This window comes from Micropterus dolomieu, linkage group LG04 (genome assembly GCF_021292245.1).
Source record: "Micropterus dolomieu isolate WLL.071019.BEF.003 ecotype Adirondacks linkage group LG04, ASM2129224v1, whole genome shotgun sequence".
NCBI classification, from domain to species: domain Eukaryota; kingdom Metazoa; phylum Chordata; class Actinopteri; order Centrarchiformes; family Centrarchidae; genus Micropterus; species Micropterus dolomieu.
The window spans coordinates 32836593-32856583 of record NC_060153.1 but is presented as its reverse complement, the minus strand read 5'-3'; the positions used below and the strand labels follow the sequence as shown (position 1 = coordinate 32856583).

The 19991-nt window shown below is 45.6% G+C and overlaps 2 protein-coding genes across 5 annotated transcripts in view; both read right to left on the bottom strand.

Moving 5' to 3' along the window:
- Positions 1 to 214: 214 nt before the first annotated feature.
- On the bottom strand, positions 215 to 9289 carry traf5 (Tnf receptor-associated factor 5). Of its 4 annotated transcripts, none has more exons than XM_046048392.1 (11): positions 9192 to 9289; positions 7333 to 7641; positions 5823 to 5886; positions 5210 to 5311; positions 4051 to 4215; positions 3741 to 3818; positions 2806 to 2880; positions 2632 to 2724; positions 1668 to 1808; positions 1114 to 1279; positions 215 to 1028 (listed from the first exon to the last, which is right to left on the bottom strand). In XM_046048392.1, exons 2-11 carry the CDS (start codon positions 7620 to 7622, stop codon positions 442 to 444), a joined length of 1761 nt encoding a protein of 586 aa, XP_045904348.1. In that variant the 5' UTR covers positions 7623 to 7641; positions 9192 to 9289; the 3' UTR covers positions 215 to 441. The 4 variants fall into 4 exon arrangements, with proteins under 4 accessions (XP_045904348.1, XP_045904346.1, XP_045904347.1 ...); XM_046048390.1 differs by lacking the exon at positions 9192 to 9289 and adding an exon at positions 8983 to 9174; XM_046048391.1 differs by lacking the exon at positions 9192 to 9289 and adding an exon at positions 8867 to 8991.
- A 1029-nt stretch (positions 9290 to 10318) lies between these two features.
- rcor3 (REST corepressor 3) overlaps positions 10319 to 19991 on the bottom strand; it is an 18892-nt gene continuing 9219 nt past the window's right edge. Inside the window, exons 4-6 of the mRNA XM_046048408.1 lie at positions 17893 to 17950; positions 16987 to 17231; positions 10319 to 13424 (exon numbers count right to left, since the gene is read on the bottom strand). Coding sequence (XP_045904364.1) covers positions 13041 to 13424; positions 16987 to 17231; positions 17893 to 17950 — 687 coding nt within the window. The 3' untranslated portion in view covers positions 10319 to 13040. The remainder of the gene's footprint in view (positions 13425 to 16986; positions 17232 to 17892; positions 17951 to 19991) is intronic.

Genomic DNA, 19991 nt, shown 5'->3' with positions numbered 1-19991 from the left:
GGACTCTAGCTCAGTGACTTGAGACTTGACTTGGACTGTAGCTCAGTGACTTGACTTGGACTGTAGCTCAGTGACTTGAGACTTGACTTGGACTGTAGCTCAGTGACTTGACTTGGACTCTAGCTCAGTGACTTTAGACTTGTCTTGGACTCTAGCTCAGTGACTTGAGACTTAAATAACTTGATCTGAGCACCAATAGTTACACTCAGATAGATAAGTCATGATATCATTTTAATGAGCATTATAATAGTCACCACAGTGTGTGTTGGAGTTGGTATCTGGGAGTCAGAACTCCACACGATCCCTGAGAGCTTAAAGAAAAAAGTTAAACATTTTGGTCTTCATAGCCTACCACAGTGTCCTTCCTGAAATGACCACCAGATGGTGCCAAATTACAAAAATAAATCAAATCCTACACACGGTAACGTAAAGTTCTGAATCTTACAGCTGCTCCAAACCTGCCAGGTCCACCTTCACTTTGACGAACAGCGTGTCGTCATTTACATACGCAGCGTTTCGGGGAGTCTCTAGCATGTTGTTGGGAATGAAGCACGGAAACCCAACAGCGACGTTGCTGACAAACTCGCCGGCGGGTCGTTGGAAGCTTTTGGACGTCGGGTCAGGTCTGAAGCTGAGACTCCGGTGGTTACCGGCGCCGCTTTGATCCAGAACAGACAGAGATACGGTCTGTCTGAAAGGCCACGTCAGCAGAGCGTCGAAGTCTCCCGGCATCAGGACAACATAAAGGGAAAGGTGATTCCCTCTTCCCTCCCCGTCCCCGTTCAGATAGACCTTGGCAGCCATTTTGTAGCCGCAGCGTCCGGTGTAAAATGGCGCGCTGCTCAGGCAAGGTGGCTGACCTTTGGTCTCGGCTTCCCTCCTGTTCCTGAAGTCGTCGATCTTCCAGATTAGTCTGCCGTCATAGGATGTCGCCTCGAGCTCCTGCAGGTGCTGCTTGTTGCGATTGAGCTGAGCGGCATGGAGATCCAGGAGACCCGAGTGATGCTTCAGATTCTCCTCCAGGGTTCCTGAAAATACCAACAGCATTCACTGGATGTTGTGCAAAGTCCCGACACAAACACTGAGTTACTGATTCAAATCAGGTGTTGTTACCCAGGTGTTCTTTGAGGGCCTCGGTTGCCGACACTTCTTCAATCACAGCATCCAGAGACTTTCTGAGCTGCTCCAGCTCCTCCAGACCAGGACCGAGTCCCCGAGACACCTGCTGGATCTCCAGCTGGATGGTGGACAGGACGTCCTCCTGCCTGCTGAGAGTCCTCTGAGCCCACAGACAGACAGTTTATTTTCCGTCCCACAAACACTGTCCTGCTGCCCCAAAGACTCACTAGAGCACCACATGTGGATTCATCATCCGCAGCTGAAAAGAATCCCCAACTATGTTCTCCAGCAGCAGCTGTTTGAGGAAATGACTGATCCTTTTGAAATTATATATTTATGAGCTGTTTTTTATTTATTTAACATTACATCTTTAGCAGGAACCAGTGGGGAGCTGAGAGCCACAGACAGGAAGTCAGGCAGTGCGGAAAGACTGACTGACAACAGCAAAACCAGACTGACCCGTTAAGGTAAAACTACACTTTCTAGCTAATAACATAACTCTTAAATGAATAAAGCTAGATGATGAGGACATGAAGGTACATATTGACCTGAGCTGCAGAGATGATGTGTTCATGGCTGCTGTTCTGCTGCAGAAGCGGTCTGATCTTCTTCTGCATATCAGTGAGCAGTAAACTGTCCGTCTGGACCTCCTGCTGTCTCAGCTGCGCCTCCTCCTGGAGAACCTCCACCTGGCAGAGGAGACAACAGTCTAAGGTAAACACTCCTGTCACTTAGTTTATAGTCAAATATTGAATATTAGCAAAGATTCACTCAGAGCTACGTGCAGGCCGGCAGCTACAATGTTTGTTTCATGCTAAATTCAAACTGATGAAATACGCAGGTGTAACTAAAGGATGGGCATAGTTTTTGTCAACCTGATTGAACCCTGTAAAGCACTGTCCTCTCTTTAGGCACTGACCGGATCTTTTCCTCATTTTAACAACGCACCGTTCATTCAGTGAAGAAAAAGTTTCACAGTTTGGCAAAATAAAGAGACCTGTTGGTAGAACAAGAAACGCTGGATTATGTTTGTGAGAGTGGTTCCAGACTGTGCAGCCGATATGATTGAGAACATGTCTCAGTTTCTTGATAATGCTGCAAGGAGTCGTGTTGTGTAGGCTAAATAACTCATCTCCATCTGTGGCCTTGGGTATAAGTGAAGTTGGAAAGATCGTTTCTTTAAGCCTCCACTGCTGTGTGGGCTCTCCTGGTAGCAGTATTGTAAATAAATTTCAAGTAACTAATGAGGTTGGCATAGGGCGAGAGGCGGGGTGCACCCTGGAGAGGTCACCAGTCCATCGCAGGGCACACAGAAACCAACAACCACTCACACCTATGAGCAATTTAGAGAAACCATTTAACCTGCGTGTCTTTGGACGGTGGGAGGAAGCCAGAGCCCCTGAAGAGAACCCACACAGACACGGGGAGAACATGCAAACTCCACACAGAAAGGCCGGGGACGACCAATCAGAGACTTCAAGTATTTGTCTTCACGCGTGTTTTCAGACCTACCTGCTGTTCCAGGTGCGTGTTGCTCCTCAGGACCAGCAGCATGTGATGATTGACAGCGGCGTCTTCATGCAGCTTCACTTTCGCTCTCTTATCCTGCAGGACACAACATCTGCTGTCAGGTAATGAACACTTCATGTCAGCAGGTAAAACGCCATCGACAGCAGATGAACGCACCTGAACGGAGCAGCCGAACCTCTGATAAGAACAGGCGACGTGAACCTCAGGACACGAGTCTCTGTGCTCCGTCAGCTGGAAGAGAAGACACGGATTCAAACAGCCGCATACTTAATGTGTTAATGTGTTCATTTTATTGGATGGCTAAGTAGAATACCTGATTCTGATTGGTCAGTTACTTTCCAAAGTCTGATCCTATGATCCCACCAACAGTAACCTTGTATTTGCTGCTCATTACGTACTACATTAACGGTTCCCTGTGGAGTTTCAGAAAAACTCAACTTGGCGACCTGTCCAGGGTGTACCCTGCCCGAGGTCAGCTGGGATTGGCTCCAGCTCCTGTACGCAGGATAAGCAGTTGACGATGGATGGATGGAAATCACTTCATGTCAGCAGGTAAAACGCCATCAACACGTTTGTAAAGCTGGCCTCACACTAGAGGATAACTGGGCCAATTTTGGGTCCAATTCGCCCTCCCGAGAATTGCGTGCGAAGTTTGTCTGAACAGATTATTGGCCGACATGATCCTATAGTGTGAGGGGTTCACAGACTGAATCTGAAGGTCACCCACTGGATCAGAGGCTCCCCGAATTCAAATTGAAATCTGGGAGCCTCCGATCAGAAACCCACAATGGGAGCGAGCTGAGCGGGACGACGGTCTGCCTCAATGTTTGTTCCTGTCTGAAGTCACGTTTGATCACGTGAGATTCTGTGAGATCCCAAGTCCCCGGAACCGCCACTCTGAAACCGTTTACTATAAAGGCAGAGTGTGCGGTCCTGTATCTGGACTGAACCGTCTGGTGTGTGCGCTCTTCAGATGAATATATTAAACACTGGTTCATTCTGTCGTTATGTCTGTGGTAATTCACGTTTTTATCACTTAAGATTTGAAAATTCTTATCCAATCCATATGTTGATGATGTGAATGGACTTACCTTGTGTCTGGGAACCTTTTGGGAGCAGTTGTTGGGACAGTCCACCTCCGTCTCCGGACAGGAGTTCTGCACATGATCCTGCAGAACAGAGTCACCACAAAGCTTAATGACCCAGACCCAGTTTTAGCGGTTAAAGCTGTGTGACTTCCTCTTCAGCCTAAGAAGAACATAAAGGGACGGACCCCAGTTGAATCTAAAACTTTCTGAGCCTGTCCTGAGAAAGCCTCGACACAGCAGAGGACTGGACCATCGGTCCATATGTCTCGTCTACAACAAACTATTAAACCCGCCTGTCTGGACGTGACCTTACCTGCATGAGGCTGAGTCGGTGCGGCTGCTGGCAGTGGATGCAGGGCTCCAAGCGGTGAGGACAGGTGTTGGTCAGGTGTTCCTGCAGGTATCTCCTCTGTAGCACCGTCTCGCAGCCTGGATTGCAGCACTGCAGCTGCTCATACTGACACGACCGCAGGTGGTCCTGCAGAGGATAAATGATGCAAGAGAAACTGTCAAAAGCTTCATGAGCCTGGAGAACATTCTGTGCGCCGAGCCCCAAAAGTACACCAGTCATCCATAACATTATGACCACCAGCCTAATATGGTGTAGGTCCCCCTTTTGCTGCTAAAACAGTCCTGACCCGTTGAGGCATGGACTCCAGTAGAACTCTAAGGTGTGCTGTGGTATCTGGCACCAAGCTGTTAGCAGCAGATCCTTGAAGTCCTGTAATCTGTGAGAGGGGACTTCCATGGATCAGACTTGTTTGTCCAGCACATCGCACAGATGGTGGATTGGATTGAGATCTGAAGAATTTGAAGTCAACACCTTGAACTTGTTGCGTTTCCATTCCTGAACCATTTTTGCTTCGTAGCAGGGGGTATTACTCTGCTGAAAGAGGCCATCAGGGAAAGGGTATCCATGGTCTGCAACAATGCTCAGGCAGGTGCTACGTGTCAAATCAACATCCACACGAATGGCAGGACCTAAGGGTTCCCAGCAGAACATTGCCTAAAGCATCACACTGCCTCTGCCGGATCGGACCACATTGGCCAGCCTTCACTCCCCACGTGCATCAGTGAGCCTTGACCCAAGACCCTGTCGCCGGTTCACCACGTTTCCTTCCTTGGACCCCTTCTGATAGGTACTGATCCTTGCAGACCAGTTTGGAGATGCTCTGACCCAGTAGTCTAGCCGTCAGTTTGGTCCTTGTCAAAGTGGCTCAAATCTTCACGCTGCCCAGACACATCAACTCTGAGGACACAACGTTCACCTGCTGCCTGATGTATCCCACCCACTGGCAGGTGCCACGGTAACCACTTGTCTGTGGTCATAATGTTACGGCTGACCAATGTTACTCCTCACTGTGTTCAAGGTGCCTAGTAGTGGAAGGAGCACCCGGTGGTACAGTGTTCCCTAAACATCAGCTCGTGTATTTTCACACAAATCTAAGTCTACCTTTATGTCTAAAGTTTACCTGCAGATGGTGTAACGTGACGACGGAGCTGCAGGCCGGAGAGTTGGTGCAGTACACTTCTAAATTTGAGATTTCCCGTTTGCAGCAGTTGTCCTGGAAAACCTGCAGGGAGGAAACTCCTGATTAGTGTGCTTTTAAATATTTAGACACTTTTTCCAAACGCGGTGGGCTGGAGTCCAATCAGGAGGAATGACGCCTTTAGGACCGCCTTTACTGTCGAAGCCAATGAGTAGCACAGCCGGTGAATATTCCACCTGCTGTGACTACAGGTGGATCAGACGTGGCCACTCGAGTAAAGCTCTTTTTTTCTTCTACGGTGCTACAACACATCTTGGTGATGGTGGTTTACACTACGTCACATTCATCCCATTAACACACCAATGGCACAGAAATCGAAGCAATTTCGGGTTCAGTGTCTTGCCCAAGGACAGGAGGATGGGACTGCCCTACTGATAAGTGGAGGACCCCTGTACCTCCTGAGCCCCAGCCACTGTTAAGATTTCCTGAACCCAAGTATTGTGAGAAGCCACAGTCAGCTCATCTCTTTCTTTCAGCCACCGACTGAAATACTTGTGTGTAAGTGTGAATGTGCAGCAGAAGGTTTGGTCCTGACCTCAGCTGGCGTGATCTCAACGCCGTCCACTGGACAAACGGGGCTGGACGGTGATGAACTCTCCCTGAAACACACAGCAGGCTGAGGTTCATACCCCGAAACCACGACTGAGCCACTTCACTCAGAGAGGTCTGACTGGAAACAGCCACCAGGACCGAGTACAGGACTCGGCCAAAGACCTCCGCTACAGGTGCCTTCAGACAGCCAGCTGCGTCAGTGGGCTTGTTTGAGATGAGCCGGACCGACGCAGACCTGCGCAATTTCGAGTGCAAGACCTGATGGTTCAAAAGGGTCCAACTGCAGCATCCTTAGACCTGCCTCCTCGGAACCCTCAGACCCCTCAGACCTGCCTTGGATCCTCAGATTTCTTAGATCTCCCTTGGACTCCTCAGACCTCCCCCTCCTCGGACCCCGCCCTCCTCAAACCCCTTGGACCTCCCTCAGACCCCCTTAGAACATAGTTGCTGATCACATGTAAGTTTATTAGAACAGCATTTGTTTGAAAGTTAGACGCTGACAGCTAATCAGCACATGGCTCACCACGGGACCGGGCCCTCAGGAGGGAGGACTGGACCCGTCTCTGATGGTTAACGATTCTGTCCCACTTCCAGCAGCTCGACTGTGTGAGATGTGGAAATCTCGTGGGACAAAGACGCGCACAGTTTTAAGAGCTAGGCGCCGCCGTTTCTCTCCCCGTGCTGCAGAACTGAAATGCCTGATGGGAAACGACTTGCTGACAGCTGGAGCGCTCGTTGGGGGTGTTTACCCCGTGGTGGTCACCGCACAGTTACATGACGAGACTTCCTTCATCGTCGTTCAGTCAGGAAGCGGTTTCTCACAAATTTATACTGATACTGACATTCGTGGCCTACTGTCGAGGTCAGCTCAAACAAGCCCAGTGAGTTCAGGTGGACTGCGTCAGTCTGAGTGTGTTTTAAGGTGGACTGTGTGAGTGTGTTTTAGGGTGGACAGAGTTTTTTGAGGTGGACTGAGTCAGTGTGAGTCTGTCTTAGAGGTGTTTTAAGGTAGACTGCGTCAGTCTGAGTATACTTTAAGGTGGACTGCGTGAGTGTGGGTGTATTTTAAGGTGGACTGCGTGAGTGTGGGTGTATTTTAAGGTAAATAGTGCGAGAGTTTTGTAAGGTGGACTGAGTCAACGTAAGTCTGTTTAAGGGGTGTTTTTAAGGTGGACTGCTTCAGTCTGAGTGTATTTTAAGGTGGACTGCTTCAGTCTGAGTGTATTTTAAGGTGGACTGCTTCAGTCTGAGTGTATTTTAAGGTGGACCGCATTAGTGTGGGTGTGTTTTAAGGTGGACTGTGAGTTTTTTGAGGTGGACTGAGTCAGTGTGAGTCTGTTTTAGGGGTGTATTAAGGTGGACTGCGTGAGTGTGGGTGTATTTTAAGGTAAATTGTGCGAGTTTTTTAAGTTGGATTGAGTCAACGTAAGTCTGTTTTAGGGGTGTTTTAAGGTGGACTGTGTGGGAGTGTATTAAGGTGGACTGGCTCCTACAGCAGTCCTTGCAGGCAGTGGAAGCAGTAGATGTGTCCGCAGGAGTTCTGCTGAGGGTTGAGGACGACTCCTCTGCAGACGGGACAAACAAACTCTTCCTTCAGCGTCAGCACAAACTTCAGGGAGTGCTGGATGGTGGTCAGCTCCGACTCCCAGGAGCTGACAGAGCCCGATGACCTCTGCCTGGACTCATCGGACCCCAGCCTCGACTCCTGGGACCTCATCACGGACTCCTCAGACCGCAAACTGGACTCCTCAGATCCTCCAGGCTTTGTATCCGCTGCTGCCATTAGTCTGCAGGAGGACAGACTGAACAGAGGACGCAGGTGATTTAATCAATGATCGATATGATTTATTTTACATACATTCTAGATTTGTTTCCAGTGAGACGTTATTCAGTGAGTGACTCTATTTAGTGACTTTACTTTTGTGAACTTCAAAAAACATTTAATTATATTTAAAATGTTCAACTCGTTCTGAAGCTACAGACGACCAGGCTGACGTAGATCTAATACAGGGTGAAATTAAACAAATTCTCTGAATCTATTTTAAAAACTTAGGCTAGTTCACTAGAATTAACCATCGATTAACCAGTGAAAGCTCTTTAACCATTTGCCCCAAACTGAGAGCGGGAGATTTATACCTGCTGCACAAAGCTTCTGTCATTCGGGTCATCGTGTTAAACGATCGTGATGATGTCATTACATTACGGTGAAAAATCTGAGGAGCAGCGAAGCAGCTAGAGAGTAAGAGTCAGTAGTTTAGCTTGATCTCTGATCAAAAGTGTTTCATTTACTTTTGGTTTCACGTGCAGCATGCAGTCCCAAACTGCGACGGTCAAGCGGTCTGAAGGGGAAAATGTTACTACCATGGACTAAATAACATAATGGGGGCACCTATTTTTTCCCACTTCAAGCACTGGTCATAAGAACAGATGAGAAGATATTTTTTTTTATTTTCTCCCCCAGAAGATTTTGAACATTAAATATTTATTTTCCTGCATTCTGGAGACATTTTGTGCTCCGATTTATGGTGGAAATGTTTCTAAGCACAAAATTAAGGTGGCAGGTTGAGAATAGAAAATATAAAAATATAGCAGTAATCAGCAGCTTGTCTTTTAGTTTACTCTTTTGGACATTTGTTTCTTCTATATTTAAACTGCATTGCATGTTTTCTTTTTGTACAAATAAACCTTTCTCTAGCATTTTCATTTAACATTTCTTAAAAAATGCCTTCATGGAAGCGACAGGGACATGTCCCCAGCGTCCCCAGCGTCCCGCAGTCTAATAAGCAACAACACCAAAGTGCGTTTCTATTGGAGCACAGAGCTCAGGTGGAAATTAGACGTCTGATCATAAAACAGTTTGTGCATCGATCAGCTGTTTATTATTCATCTGGAGATCATCTCGGACTGCACGTGCCCCACCACTCACTCAGTAAAAGTACAAATACCTCGACGTAAAACTACTCCATTCCATTAAAAAGTAAAAGTATTTTCAGCTGAAGGGGGTTGAAGTATTAAAAGTAAACCTACCCATTAGCTGAGCGGCTCCTACACGTGCTGAGGATGCGCGCGCGGTTACATGTGACCCTGTATCGCTAATGACCATCAGCACCTTCGGAGTGACGTCAATGAAAGCAGCGAGGTACCTGCGGTTGAGGCGGGCTGTGCGCGTGCGCGCGCGCGTGCAGGGGAATCCCCGAAGCCGCCCTCGCTGCGCCCAGCGCGCGCTGCGTCTGGATGCTTTAAAGTACCCGGAACACGCAAAATACACCCTTTCTAACTGTCTCTGCTCGAGATCTTTTCCTTTCACTTTCCCCAAACACGCAGCCGGACGGAGGTCAGCGGGGTTTCTCACCGCAGGCTCGGAGACCATCAGCTCCGCAGCGCGTCCCCCGCTCCTCAGCCCGGATCGATGCTTCTGATTCTGTATTGATTAAGTCTGGCCGATGCGGGCGCCGCAGCGGAAGAGGAAACTCTAACAGCAGGAAGTGACTTAACAACCTGTTGTTATTCCTGCGGAGTGTCAATAAAGGAAATAAACTCGGTGCTGGTAAAAGTACTCAGAACGAGTAAAAGTAGTAAAATAAAAGTAGAGTGAAGTACTAATAATCACTATAAGTATTTAATTCACTTCCACACACACTCCTTTATATTTAGATTTTCTGTTGTAACAACTTCTTATTTCAGAATCGGTAAAATACTGTAAAAGTACTGATGGTGCAGAGTGTCCCCTTTCACTGCGTTATCTTATTGATATATTATTAATATTAATGCCATAAATGAGAGCGTGTGCACTAGTGTCCTGGTTTTATTTTGAAAATCTTTTCTACAATTACAGTTACTTTGCACGTGACTTCTTTTGATAGACAACATATGATCGGATATGTTTATAAAATACGATACAGAAATGATATGGATACATTAAAGATAACTTAATGTGCTTTACATTAAAACACAAACTGTGGGAACAGCAACCCCAGCATCCAAACTAGGACTGCTGCTATCTCACCATTTCACCTTCATGTGTTCATCACTTTAACCTTGAAGGTGGAGCTCATTTTAATGACTTTAGATTCATCTTCTTTTGTATTATTGTAAATCTGCAAAGTAACTAGAGTCATCAAATAAATATACTGCAGTACAAAGTAGCATAAAATGTAAATACTCACGTACAAACAGTCTTTAATAATGGGGTAAAGTGTCCTCGGGCTCCTTGAAAGCGCTATAAAAATATGGTAATATTATTAAGATGAGCAAGGAGGAAGTAGATGAAGGTCACCGAGCGCTGACGAGCTCTGCGGTGATCGAGTTGGAACCAGAACCGAGATTCTACAAGAGCCAGATTCAAAAAGAAGATTCAGAAATGAATTAATGAATTTATAACAATGTCAGCAAACGCTGAACATTATAGACGTAGTGAAGACAGGCGTTAGAGGCTGTCGATCGCACCGGTGGACGTAATAAAGACAGAAGGTCACATGGTACAAATGTAGTTTTTTTTTAATGAGAAGGTCTCTGCAGCTTCACCTCAACATCTAACGACTGAAACTCAAAGGACTCTATGATTTCAATACATTTACTGCTGTAATAATACATGTTTGTCCAAAAAGCATTAAGAGCACTTTCACAATGATTTTTTACACCGGACTGGTAGCACCAGGAAGAAGAAGAATAAATAATGAAAAGACAGACCGACATCACAGGTTTTTAGTTTCAAAACGAATCTTCAACATGTGGAACAAAACAACAGCAACTCTGGGAAAATTCACCCCAACAACAGAACAGTTCAGAGAACAGCGGGGAACGTTTTTCACATTTCTACAGAAAACATGGAGTTAACACACTGAAGGACGTCTGGGTGAAACTTTAGTGTTTTCAAAAAGCATCAACTACAAAACCAAATGGACAGCAGCACAGAGTTAGTTACTGACAGCTGATTGGATGGACAACTGCTTACACAGAGCCTAAGCCCCGCCCCTGTTGGGGGACCGCCATGGGACCTTATTTCAGAATAAATATGTAGGTTAGTCAACGGTGAGAAGACTAATGTTCAGATCCAGTTTGAAATGTGTCCTGAATTACACACATGTTGTTTGTCTGTTTAAAAGATCATTTAAGAGAAGAAAGTCGCAGTTTCTCTTAAAACTGTTGAAATATGACTGAAAATAACTGTTTCTCTCAATGACTGAAGCTAACGTCACTGTAGCCAACGTTATTGAAGCTCATGTCACTGATGCTAACAATAGTGAAGCTAACTTTACTGTAGCCATTGTTATTGAAGCTTATGTCTTTGAAGCTAACGTTACTAAAGCTAACATCACTGAAGCTATTGTCTTTGAAACTGACATCACTGTAGGTAACGTTACAGAAGTTAATGTCATTGAAGCTTACGTAATAAAGGCTAACATTACTGAAGCTAATGTCACTGAAGCTAAGGTGAATGAAGCTAACATCACTGAAGCTATAATTACAGAAGCTAAAATCATTGAAGCTAATGTCATTAAAGCTAACATTACTGTAGCCAACGTTATTGAACTGAAGCTATCGTCACTGAAGCTAACGTTATTGAAGCTTATGTCGCTGATGCTAAAAATAGTGAAGCTAACTACTGAAGCTGACTTTACTGTACCCAATGTTATTGAACTGAAGCTAATGTCAATGAAGCTAACGTCATTGAAGCTAATGTCACTGAAGCTAATGTCATTTAAGCTAACAGTACTGTAGGTAACGTCATTGAAGCTAATGTCACTAAAGCTAACGTCACTGAAGCTAATTTCACCGAAGCTAACGTCACTAAAGCTAACATTACTCTAGCTAACGTGACTGAAGCTAATGTTACTGAAGCTAACATTACCATGTGTAGATGATGTGATGAAAGGACCAGGTGTCGTAGGATTAAACACATCAGGTGCGATCCATCTCTGCGTGGAACATAGCTAAGTTACCTAGCAAGTAATAAGCAAGCCGTGAACGTTAGCTTAGCATTACAGCACTAACATGTTGCTAACTTATATTGTGAGAGACGAGAGATGTAGTTTATTAAACGGTTTCACACAAATCTAAATGTTACTTTACTGTTTTAAGACAAACTGCAACTTTCTTGACCTAAATGATCTTTTAAACAGACAAACATCGTGTGTAATTCGGGACACAATTCAAACGGGATCTAAACATTAGTTGTGTCTCATTGTTGCCTACCGTACATCGTTTTTCTGAAATAAGGTCCCAAGGGGCGGAAGTTAGGCTCTCTATTCAAACAGATACCAAACTGTACAAGGTGATGTCTAACGCTACTGTACACAACACTGCCTTCAGTTTAATCTCCATCTGTTACTGAAACATCACGACTGTCAGAAAGCTTATTTTCGGTTACCACGACATTGCGGGTTCCCTGTAACTTGGTATAATCATTTAAATAAACAATGCTGTCTTAGTAGCACAGCACTGAAGTATGACTTTCATCTTGTGCAGATGAAACCTTCCTCCTCTGAGCACCAGAGCTCCATCGCTGTCCCCAACAACAACAACATTTCCTCCTGTTTGAGTAGAAACTACAGCTGGACCGACCGATTAACGACATGTCAGCAGAGACATGTAGTGTAAATGTAGTGAACTCCGGAAGGATAAAAGAAATCAATACAAATGTTACGTTTCTTATTGTAAGAAATTAATTTAGCAGTTGATAATAATTCAACATCAGCCTTCAGCATCACTTAGGCTGCTACTGAGAGCAACTAAATCAAGGGTGTTGAAAATGTTTTCCAAGTGCTGCTGTTTCTGTTGATGCATTTATATACATGTGATGGAGAAGAAGAAGGGACCCGGGATTGAACCCTGAGGGACGCCACATGTCTGAAGAGGATTGGTTGTTGGCTGAAAAGGTTCTGCGTTAATAATGTGACAGATTCCTAAAGACTGACACGACTTCTGAGTCAAACCCTTTTTTAGAAAACACAGATTTTAAAACCAGGTGTCCACCAGCAGGTGCACTGCACGCTAAGTCCTGTGGGAAAGACAAACTTCAACCCCTAAAATGCTGCGCACCAAATAACAAACACTCAGGTTTGGATTTCGTGTCGTAACCTGAAGCTGCGACGGCTGTCGTCGTTTTGAAGAATAAAGTCACTCAGATTTTCCCACAGGACCTGAATGCAGCAGCCTTGCAGACATTTTCTTTTTTCTGCGTCTTCAACAGAAACGTTCGTTAGTGGATGGAGGAGGATGAAGCCGTCTCCGATTGGTGGACGGCCAGCCCGGGGGGCTGCTGGGCGGAGCTTGGACCGGAACCCCCGGGGTTACCGCAGAGGGTCATTGGAGCCGGAGGGCGTGGGTTAAGGCGGGGGGGCAGGGTGTTTGAGGGGCGGATGAGAGGCGGGGGCTGCTGCAAGGTGGGGCGGGGCTGCAGAAACCGGGCCTGCTGTTGGAGGGGCGGGGGCTGGCGGTGCAAGGAGGGCGTGGCTGGGAGAGAGGGCCGCAGGAGGGGAGGCGGCTGGTGGAGGGAGGCGGAGGAGGCGCCGGACGTCACCAGGATCTGAGCTGAAGAAGAAGAGGAGGCGGCAGGAGACACGCCTGAAGAGGTCACCTGACCCTGCAGAGAGGAGAGGGCGGAGCCATAATTACCTCACTGCAAGTCATTCACATTCAGAGAAAATGTCCACCGTCTCAAGGGTCTCGCCTAGTGAGTTCATTTGATTTGAATCTCAGAGTTTTACCGATTCAGAACTATTTAGACAAGAAGGGAACATCGCTCTCTGGTGGTGTTTTGATAACCACAATGTTCAAATACCGCGTTATTGATAAGTCAACCGCAAGAACCGCTATGTTCTTTATCATTTACATTTATGGTGCTAAAAATGGACTGAACCCACAGACTGTGTAAAGGAAGTGGATATAGCCAGCGTGACGTCACCCTTAATTATGCATTACTTTTAAGGGCGCTCCGATCAATCGACCACTGATCTACAGGACGCGTAGAGCATTGGGCACAGATCGAGTGGGGCCCTTCAGCAGCTCAGGGGCCACTCACTCAGCTCTCTTTCTCTGCCCCTCTTTCCAGAACAAATACCAGCTACTGAGTTTTTCATCACTGTGCTCCTTAATCTCCTAAAGATTTTGTTTTTTTGTTGCAGTCTCTGCAGTCAGTACATTTATAAAGACTTTGTTTGTCCTGTTTTTGTAATTAATTATATTTGTTAAGCTCTCAGTTGTTGTCAGTAATCAACCACACTGCTGTGGTTTAAGTTGTCTCTGAGAGAGAGGGAGTGGAATATGTTGCACGTGTTTCCTGACAATAATAATAATAATTAGCATCTCTTAATTGTAATACTTATTATACATTGTTTTTAAGAATAAGTTTAAAGAGGTGGTATTCTGCTCATTTTCAGGTTCATCTTATTTAGAGTTTGTACCAGAACAGGTTTCCATGGTTATATTTTTGTCAGACTGCACATTGCTGCAGCTCCTCTTTTCAGCCTGTGTTGAAGGCTTCGTTTTAGCTATGGAGTGATAAATCTTGTCTCTAAATGATCTTTGTTGGGAGTTGCACATGCGCAGTTCCTAGTTAAGGACTACTAGCCAATCAGAAGCAGAGTAGGGCGGGTCAGCGAGAAGCCGGTAAACGGCTCGGGTTCAGCCGTACGTGTTGCCGACCGGCTCGGCAACACGGACTGGAGCGAGAGTTTCAGAGCGGTGAGTTATTAATCTGTATCCATAAAGTTTTAACTGAGCTCTGTCTCTACATCACAGGAACAACTTTATGTCCACTGACTGCCTGGAGGGTAGCTAGTGTTTGGAAGGGAGAGGAGAGCTGTGTGCTGCAGCGTGTCGGAGTCGCCGCTTGGCGAGCGTTATATGAGGCTTTTTAGCCTGAAAGCATGAAAGGGAAGCGGCTGGACTACAAACGAGCCGTTTTCAGTTCAGAGAAGAGTTTTCTGTGGGAGATGGGAACTCACTTTGGGCTTTTTCACACTGCAAACCTGTTACAGCACAAAAAAGGATATAACTCAATAAAGGAGAGGGGAAAAGGCAAAAAGCAGAATACCACCTCTTTAAAAATATAGGCCAGTTTATGCTTCTGCATCAAGTGTGCGCTGCAGTTGACGGCGTGGGCTACACGCCATAGTAAACACAGGGTACCCCCAGGATTCTCAAAGTTAAATTCAAGACTTTTTAAGACCACCTAGGATGAAATTTAATTACCAACTTCACTGCCGTTTAATAGAAAATCTGTATTAATTTTAAGCCTGAGAAAATTATTTACTAAGTTACATTAATAAAACATTTTATTATAATACATTCATATTTAACACACTACAGCTTTGTGGGGTGCGTTTGTACTTTGATAAAATGAATCAAGGACGTCACTTTGTGCTGAAAAGAGACACAAGGGTTCAGATTAGCGCTGTGACGATACACTTAGCTCACATGCACAATTCACAATATTGGGTTCACGAGAACAAGACCAGAAGATATTTTAACACTATTTGATGAAATATTCAATGCTGAAATATATAAATGGGGGTCCTCTAAAAAAAATTGCGCACTAAACACTTAATTTCCTGCATTCTGGAGACATTTCCTGCACCAATTTATGGTTGAATTGTCTTTATTTAAATAAAGTGATTCAGATTTTTTTAGCTTCACATTTGTTTCTTTTATCTTTAAATTGCATTGCATGTTTTCTTATTGTGCAAATAAACCTTTCTCAAAGTATTTTAATTTGGTTTTTTTTAACATTTCTTATTGCAACTCATTTTTCAGAACATATTTAACAAATGCTTTAAACAAAGTGATGGAGACGTGTCCCCAGTGTCCACAGCGTAAATGACACCTATGAAATAATACAATATTTGTGCACGAAGACCTCTTAAGTGGTGAAATCAAAAATACAAACAAATTGTGCAGTGTGAGTTGTTACAGTTAGTTACACCTTGGTTAGATAATGTTAAATAATCTGCCAGTTGCTTCAGTGATTATTCATCCTGTTCTGTTTTTCTAAAGCATCTAAAGGCTGCTTGAAATACAGTATTATGTAGTTATGGATTGAAAGCGGCGGGGATAAGGAGTCGGGCTCCGGTTTGTTTTTCCCTCGTTCCCGTGATCGGCGCATCTGGGTGATGTAAGTTTAATGTGCGTTAGTTTGACGTTAGCCTACAACAGCGGCGCAACGCCGTCACACAGACCCGTCCTCGTCCCGTACACACCCGTCTCTCCTGTTGTAAGATTCACTGACCAGTAACCTGCAGCGGCTCTTCCAGCTCCGCTGTTCCATCAGCGCTCGCCACACTGTGACCGGCTCGCACGCCGACCTTCTTGTTGCGCCACCGCCCTCAGCCTCGCCCGCCAACTTGTTTGTATCTCTGTCTTTCTGAATTTCAGACACTTTCCCATTCTGACTCGTGGAGCTAACGTTAGCGGCCCGTCAGAGACGTTTTCTTTCCTTTTCTAACAACTGACTGATTCGCGCAGAGCTGGATGCCAGAGCTCGTGCACCGCGAACACGTCACAGTCCAGAGCGTAAAGCTGAACACTGACGTAAACAGTGACCTGTACTGCCGTATAACATCAGTCACACCAAACGGAGTAAATTATGAAGTCTCACACACACAGTTTTCATTTTTGACGTTATGGCATTAATTAAATCCTAAGAAAGGACATGAAAAAATTTAAGACCTTGGTAATGAAATTTAATACTTTTTTAATACTTTTAAGACCCCGCGGGTTCCCTGTAACTTGGTATACTTGTGCGTTAGGGTCTGCGGTGCGAAGATGCGAGTTGGGGTTTCTATGATCCACTGTGTTAAGTTTCTTCTTCGTTGGTGTAGGATGACGGAAAGTTGGAGCTGATGGATGCTGAACAGCAGTTACTTTTAGAGAAATTATCATAACGCAGAAACGAGAGAAGGCGTCAGAGGAGACGGTGTGGACGACTCTTGAAGCGGTTGAGGCAGAAGAAGAAGGACGAGCTAGAAAGGAAATGAGACGCTACCGGCCAATCACAGATCTTGTGGTGAGCGATGTGTAGTTACATTTTTGGGGAGGTGTTCGTCAGGCTAAAGCGTAGATTTGACGCAGAGGGATAAACTGGCCTTAAATGTTGTCTTGCAGCATGTTTAACATCTAAAGAAATGAATCTGTCTCAAACGTCTCACCTCTTCGTCCTCCTCGTCGGTGCTCTTCCCCGACGGAGTGGCCGAGCTGTTCTTCCCCTCCTCTCCAGAGGTGGCGCTGTCTCCGTTGGGAGCTTGCGTCCCCTGCTCCGCCTCCCACTCCTGCAGCACCTCGTCCAGGTTGAACCGCCGCCGGTAGTTCACGAAGAAGTTCTTCACCTGGCCCACCGTCTTGTTCCCGATGACGTCAGCGATGGCCTGGAAGTCTTTCCCGTACTTCCTGACACCTGAAGGTCACAGACGGTTTAAACGCATGTGGTCAATTCTTCTTAAACTGACACCCAAAAACTGCAGAAGGAGCCAAATATTTTATCTCTTGGTGTTTCTGGGGAGAGACGTTGAGGACTGAGGGAAGTTGGCTCTGTGTTTGGTCTCTAGCTGCTAAACGCTCCACCTCGTTCACCAGCTGCTCTCTGACTGAGTCTGTCTGCTGTGTACGGCGGCTTTCTCAGAAACCAGCTGAGAGGAAATGTGCTGTGAAACCAAATCGAGGAGCTAACGGATGATTAAAAGCTCGCTGGGCTGAGAGACGGTGACCCTGTTCACATGCATGTGGTCATCTGATCCACCCTCATCATAAAAATATGGATTATCGCAGCTTTAGAGACTAATTCTATCCTGTCCGATGGTCAGTTGTCTTTTCGTAAAGGCCAAAAATCCATGAAACGCATCCCTTTTCTAAATGTTTTATATCAATATCCCTCTTTTCTCTTCCTGTAAAACATTCAAATAGTTTTGACGATTCAAATTGATGTGATGCAAATCCCTGCGCCCTCAGAAACACGTCACGCTGCTCAAACTGCAGCTCTTCATCGTGTGTGTGGTTGGCAGGAGTTCAGTGCACCTTCCAGACCCGTTACCTGGACTCAACCCGGGGTGGAAGCTCACCTTGAACGGCCAGCAGCTGCTCGTCTGTGGTCCAGCGGGCGTTCACCTTCTGGTTACTCTGCAGGGAGTTAACAACAAGAAGAAGACTGAGTATTGGTCGTGGGTTTCACACACTTAATCTGTAAGAAAATATCAGAAAGCCAAAATCCTAAAATCTAATTTCTCTCAGTTTATGGGTCCTTGATGTGAAAAAGTTTGAAAACCATTGTTAAGGATATAAACGGGCGCTCTGTCCTCGCGACACATCTAGTGTGGGGCAAATTACTTACTCTTTACTTATTAATACTTTTCAAATGAGTAATATTTATTTATTACTGAGTATTAAAAGTAAATAGTCACCTTACTCGTTAAGTTACAATTACTTTCAACCACCCCGTCCTTAAAAGAGACAGAAACCTGTTCAGCAGCGTTTTTTAGAAACGAATCCACTTTACTGGAACCATAATGAAGCTGAGTCACTGCAGCCTCTCAGACCAGAGCATGCTGGATCCTACAGGCTGTTTAAAACTAATAACAAACAAAGCAGCTCCCTCCCGACGCTTTAGCTAATCGCATCTTCATTCACGCAGCTTGTAAAGTTTTTTAACACCACTGTCTGACACATAAAAAAAAAAAAATCAAGCAAGCGTCTCGACTTTTGAAGAAACGTTGCTGTTTTGCACACATTTATAAGAGAAGTATTCAGTAAACGAAGCTGAACGCCGCTCTGTCCAGCCGAGCGCACACAGTGTACAAGGGAAGACCACAGCTCAGTCAGGCCTGATGGCAGGAAGTGGAAAGAACGTCTCCCTCCCTCGTTCTCTATTCTTCCTTTAGCTTTGTGGCCAGCAGCTGACCTGAACAACAGAAGGTCGTGCATGTTATATTAATACGCGAACAGATCCAACTCTGAAATGGCGGTTTATTATCGAGTCAACAAGAATTTACAAACTATGCGTAATCTACGTTGATCACGGTCCTCTGGCCGGCTACCGAAGCGCTTTCACCCCGTAAACAAGACGAACACTAAAGTGGGGCCCTGGACCCCTTAGAGGGCAGGAGCTGTTTCTGTTAACCCCGTTATCTCCTGTTTAGGGGGGGAGGCAGTTATCTGTAACAATACGAGTTGTTGTGTTTGGTATTTGGGCCGTGCTCTCCCCGACGTCCCTGCTCCCCAGATCGGTGAATCAATTAAGCAGGAGAAGGGGGGAGGAGACCTTTATATGTTGCGCCCAGGTTGTCCCTCCTTAACTACAGACTGACAGCTGAGCCGGAAAGTGAAAGTGAAACTAAAGTTCCTCCTGGCACCGTTTCCTTCCTGTCTTCATGACGCGCGCTCCGTGTGGTCACAATGAGGTCCTGACCGCCTCCAGAGGTTGTTTGGATCAACTGGATCATGATTAGGGCTGCAACTAACCACTACTTTTTATTTTTTTTAAACGAATAATCGACTATTCGCATTATGAATCGCAAAATTACACAATGGGTCTCATTTAGCTGTCAGCTTTTAAATTAAACCTGAGGTTGTTTTGGTGTGTGCTAATAAACAGTCACGAAACACTGCTTTCAAAAACACATCTTTTAATGAACGTTTCTGCTGCAGCAACAGAAAGTTCCACTGAAATCAGCTGATCTGCTGTTTAGTGACGGAGCAGTTTACACGCCGGTGCTGCAACACGGCGGGACAAACTGACACTATAAAGGAATAACGTCATGCATTACATTTGCCTAATTCACAGGGGGGTGAAAAAGATTTTTGAGTAGACAGCGTTTCACAACCTTATATATTTTGCCCTAACTCAACAACTCACAAAACTCTGATTTTTTAAGGGAGTTTTTAAGGGCAGAGTACCCGCCGCCTCACGCACAGACAGGAGAACTGTTCTCTCTTCTTTGATCTTGCTCACTCTGCAGCAACATGTTCTCCAGCTGCGAACGTCACCATGAGCGACGCATCGTTTATGATTGTAAAAATCCGTAGAATCGACCAAGGGAAACTGAAGCAACAGGCTTTAACGTGACGCTAGCTCGCCAACTAGCTTACAGAGACGAGTCTTCATCGTCCACAGAGACACGACGTTACGCGCCTCCTCTTCAGACGCTCCGGTGTCTGCAGGAGA

Coding starts and splice junctions, on each gene's coding strand:
- traf5 (XM_046048392.1), bottom strand. CDS start 7,622: ATGGCAGCAGCGGATACAAAGCCTGGAGGATCTGAGGAGTCCAGTTTG. Junction 4,216..5,209: donor TCACGTTACACCATCTGCAG/GTAAACTTTAGA, acceptor TATCCTCTGCAG/GACCACCTGCGGTCGTGTCA. Junction 2,881..3,740: donor AAAAGGTTCCCAGACACAAG/GTAAGTCCATTC, acceptor CTTCTCTTCCAG/CTGACGGAGCACAGAGACTC.